The 5,000-nt window shown below is 33.0% G+C and overlaps 1 protein-coding gene across 4 annotated transcripts in view; it reads right to left on the bottom strand.

Moving 5' to 3' along the window:
* LOC125027374 (phosphatidylinositol 3,4,5-trisphosphate 3-phosphatase and dual-specificity protein phosphatase PTEN-like) overlaps positions 1 to 5,000 on the bottom strand; it is a 62,472-nt gene that overhangs the window by 47,125 nt on the left and 10,347 nt on the right. For all 4 annotated transcript variants that reach the window (XR_007115015.1, XR_007115016.1, XM_047616423.1 and 1 more), the window contains exons 4-7: positions 4,731 to 4,838; positions 4,378 to 4,513; positions 2,904 to 3,076; positions 1,938 to 2,071 (exon numbers count right to left, since the gene is read on the bottom strand). Coding sequence is in view for 2 of the 4 variants with exons in the window: in XM_047616423.1 (XP_047472379.1) it covers positions 1,938 to 2,071; positions 2,904 to 3,076; positions 4,378 to 4,513; positions 4,731 to 4,838 (551 nt within the window). In the remaining 2 variants the exon portion in view is untranslated. The remainder of the gene's footprint in view (positions 1 to 1,937; positions 2,072 to 2,903; positions 3,077 to 4,377; positions 4,514 to 4,730; positions 4,839 to 5,000) is intronic.

Raw genomic sequence — 5,000 nt, 5'->3', positions numbered from 1 at the left:
ATATATTTTACATATATATATTGCTCTTATTTTCTAATTTTCAACTATATCAAAAACATTTCTCCTCATTTAGATATTCAGCATTCCATACATATTACTTAACCATTAACCGTTCATCAAAAAATGCCCAACATATATATCAAACCACAATTTACAAGAATCATTATATTACTTTCTAAACAAACAATTTCAGCAAACTTGAAAGCTGATACCTAATCATGTAAGAACATTAAAAGTTCGTAAAAGACTTTAAACTGAATACATGTTACTCCAATCTGACTTCCTTTTCGGGTAAAAGACTGTAGAGCACCTTCTATCTGTGCACTTAAAATGACAAAGACTAATTACATAATCCCCCCTTAATTCTACAGCCCCAATTATTCAAACAACAGTGTAAAAAGAGGAAACACTGGAGTACATAAAACAAGTGCACATCTACTATAATCATAAAAGCAACCTGCCAGGAGTGGTGGTGTACAAGTGAACAATCCACAGCATGCTTTTGTCATTCCTTTACATCTTCCCAGACATCTCCCTCCCATTAGCAAGACCAAGTGCAGACCAAGAATGCTACTCAATAAAACGTTCAACAGAGGCCAGGGTAGTTGAGGGGAAAGTCCTTAATAAAATGGGAAGGGTTAAAAATATTGCTGAAGTTCATTCAGAAGCTGCAAAATATTTATGTAAGTTTAATTTTTTGTCAAAAAGAAATCAAATAAATTAAAGTACAGTTATTATGTGCTCCACCTGATGCTACTTGTCTTTGTTATAAGTTTTTCTTTGATTACACATGTATGAGAGGGAGAAGGAATAAAGAGATGAAGGAAAATGATCAGAAAAAGAGGAGGCAAGAAGAAGAGAGGGGAAGTGGGGGAGGGAGGGATTGAGAGAGAGAGAGAGAGAGAGAGAGAGAGAGAGAGAGAGAGAGAGAGAGAGAGAGAGAGAGAGAGAGAGAGAGAGAGAGAGAGAGAGAGAGACACACTGAATGAGTGAGTGAGTGAGTGAGTGAGTGAGTGAGTGAGTGAGTGAGTGAGTGAGTGAGTGAGTGAGTGAGTGAGTGAGTGAGTGAGTGAGTGAGTGAGTGAGTGAGTGAGTGAGTGAGTGAGTGAGTGAGTGAGTGAGTGAGTGAGTTTTGGTCTGTCAGGTCCATCAGTCAGCCAATCAGTAGTTAGTAAACTATACTGGCTTCCTACTTCTCTGCCAGATCTCTATCATCTAACAGAAAATGACATAATAATGAAGACAAAAGACATAGGGTTCATACATTACAACTGCATTATATTTGCTAAAGTATGTAAAATACTTCAATGGATCACTACTTGCAGAAATGGATTAATAGCTCCAAAGATACAGTTAATTTGTACATAATATCTGCTTAAACAGTATTTGTGGTTAGAGCAATCAACAACATGAAAATCAGAATATATCAAAAGATATGTACAACATGTATGATGTGTAAATATTCACAAATAAATCTCTGTATACTTATTTGTTTAAACATCTAATCATATCTATGTATATCCATATACTTATTGAAAAAAATGTAAGCACCTGTAAACATGTATCTGTATTTGGAATGATATATAATATAACTATAGATATAGGAGTTTATTCCCATACAAAGACTTTAATATGTAAGTCTTAGGTGCAAGTGATATTAAAACCTTTGCACATCCAATTACCCAAGGATATATAAAACAAGTAATATCTAAACTCTAATCACAATTGTCCTTGATTACACAAATTAACTTGACCAAAAAGTAACTTAAACCATGAGAAAACAATCTTTGACAGTACTCTGTATCCAACTCTACCATACACAAGCATAAATAACTGAGATCAAAATGACTTACTAAAATGGTTCTCAGGACTTTGGCTACATTTCAAAGTTCATAAGGAAAAAAGTTTAAATATAAACATATTATAAACTTCCTTACCTGTGTCTATTTTGTGTGTTGCAAGTGTTGTTGTGGTTGTTTTGGTCTGATGCTGTTATCTGACACCCATTGGTTACTTTCTTTCCTTCTTCAAATATAAAGTGCGTATTTAGCCAAGCACTGAACAGCTTGTCCTGCAGAGAGAGAAGATCTATATATTAGTATATATGTATACACTTATAAAAAAAAATATAATAAATATATATAGACCTAATATACTGAAAATCTGTAAAAAAAAAGAAAAAAAGAAAAAAAAAAAAAAAAAAAAAATATATATATATATATATATATATATATCAGCCAAAAAGGTAGTACTAAAACAAATAATTTGCATACACATATGTGTGTGTGTGTGTGTGTATGTGTGTGTGTGTGTGTGTGTGTATGTGTGTGTATGTGTGTATGTGTGTGTGTGTGTGTGTGTGTGTGTGTGTGTGTGTGTGTGTGTGTGTGTGTGTGTGTGTGTGTGTGTGTGTGTGTGTGTGTGTGTATTTATATTATATATATATATATATATATATATATATATATATATATATATATACATATATATATATATACATATATGTATATATATATATGTCATATATATGTATATATATGTATATATATACATATATATACATATGTATATGTATGCATATATGTATGTGTGTGTATATATATGCATATATGTATGTGTGTGTGTATATATATGCATATACATATATATATATATATATATATATATATATATATATATATATATTTATTTGTATAGTTACTGAAAATACTTGACACCGATTGTAAAAAAATTGCTACAGATGTAGAAATGCATCAAACAAAAATATAATCCCTACTGAGCATTAAAACTCCAAAAAGCAAAATGCACTGCAGTACATTACATTAACTTTTCAAATTCTCTAATTCCAACTGATAAGTGCAAAAGATTTTCAATCAGCTAAAGGAATAGCAAAAACGCCATACCGTTCTTCTGACAAAGTTTGTTCTCTTGAGCTCAATCTTGATGTCTCCTTGGATGGGTCGGGCCACTTCATCTCTTACTACAAGTTGAATCATTTCCTTTCCTTTCTTCACTTCTGCAGGCTGAGAGTTATAGCCCTTTTTGTTACTGTGAGAGCTCACAACAAGGAACACCTCTGAAGAAAAAAATATTCATATGTAGGAATATTTATCAAGTATGAAAATAGCCAATACATATGAAATGATTTTGGTAACCCTAATGAGGAAAATATCCATAAAACATCCGTTATGTCTAGAAAATGAATATATTTATTTTTCAACCTATATACTACTATGAACAGATATTCCCTCATACATATTATTCCCCTCCTACAATAAACAAGACAGCAATAAATAACATGTTCATTTGACAAAAAAAAATCAAAATTGAAATGACTGGGTTATGAAAAATGAAAATGAAAAAAATCAGAGAATTTTGATACTATACCTTACTATTATTGTTGAAGAGGAAACATCTTTTGTTTTTTTAACAAAAAAACAAAAAACAAAAAAAAAACACTGAGAAGACAGTTGGCAACATACATGTTATTCTTGTTGAAATCATAAGGTAATTAATAAATCTACTTAACAAGACACACAGCTAATTTTCTTTCTTTCAAATGGTAAAAACCATACGTGACTCAGTAAAATAGTCCCAAAGGAGTTTGAAAAAATGTAAGTGCTTTCAACATTTCAAGTTATGGGCATTTGTGGGTGGGAGTTTACGTGGGCAATTAATTCACACACGGTTGTATTGTGGAAGTTGAAAATGCTGGAGGAGGTGGAGGTAGTGTTGTTGGAGGTGATAATAAAGGTGGAGGTGGTGGTGATGGTGGTGAGGATTTTGATGTTGAGGGAAAAGCCAACGGGAGACGAGAAGTTGTTTGTATACTTTCGTGGTCCGCCCACCTAGGTCCTCATTACCCTCTCCTCTTGGGGAGATAAGACTACAATCCACTCCTCTCTCCTTTCTATAATTTTGTTTTCTTTCTATTGCTTCTCTAAGGTTTTGCCTCTAGGCCACATACTCTTGCCTTGATTGCTTATTGATAACTACTTAAGACAAGGCTGTGTGTCTATCTGGCCCACAGAAAGCTGCCAATTTGTATTTATAAATCAAATGAATACAATATTCTACATTTCTGGCTTATTACTGTATAGAGTGACTTCATTTATCACTTGCTGCAAGTACACAGTATTGGTGATGCAGCGAGGTGTGTGTGTGTGCGAGTGTGTGTGTGTGTGGGGGGGGGGGGGGAGTTCAATGAAGGATAATACCATGTTAGTAGTAAATACTTACATTCATGATGATTTTGGGTTTGGGAGGAATCCATGTGGAATCCTGAGAAATACTGCTTTAAGCATTACCTCTGACAAATGCTACAAACAAAAGAAAGTATGTATAAAATGACCAGCACACAAAAAAGCATGTACTTACCCGAATTTACACTGGATAGCGGTGCATTCATTACAGCTTCCCTAAGGCGTACGTAAGGTGGATTATAATTAAAGTTTGAGTTGACTAGTTTGGCATAGTAGTCCACATATCTTCTTTGGCTAGGTATAGTAACACCCTGAAAAAAAAAGGTCACATTCTTGGTCCTCCTGAGCAAGTATCTATAGAGACAATAATGTATTTACAATACAGTTTATAACATGTATTTCTGTATATATGCACTATTTGCAACACATTTCTAATATGAAAAATCTTTAGAAATAAAAACAAAAACAGGCACAACCATTTTCTTAAATAAGAAATACCTCATCTTTAAAAAAAATATCTTTTCTTACCTTTCTATCAAAAGTTCTCTTATCTCCATAAAAATCAAGTGCTTCTTGTGCTAAGCTCTTGGAACGGCAGTGAAGGAGATAGCAGCAAATCATGACACCTGTTCGACCCTGTCAATATCAATAGTTCCCTTTTTTATCTGCCATACACTACAGTAAAAAATAGGACTCAATTGCTCTCTCTCATGTAATATGTACAAAGTGTATTCATCTTGCAAAGTAAAACAATAAAAAGGCATATGTGAAAATAAAGACAAAAAATAACTAATTAAT

The sequence above is a fragment of the Penaeus chinensis genome, chromosome 7 (assembly GCF_019202785.1).
Source record: "Penaeus chinensis breed Huanghai No. 1 chromosome 7, ASM1920278v2, whole genome shotgun sequence".
Lineage (NCBI taxonomy): Eukaryota > Metazoa > Arthropoda > Malacostraca > Decapoda > Penaeidae > Penaeus > Penaeus chinensis.
This window is presented reverse-complemented; position numbering and strand designations above follow the sequence as displayed.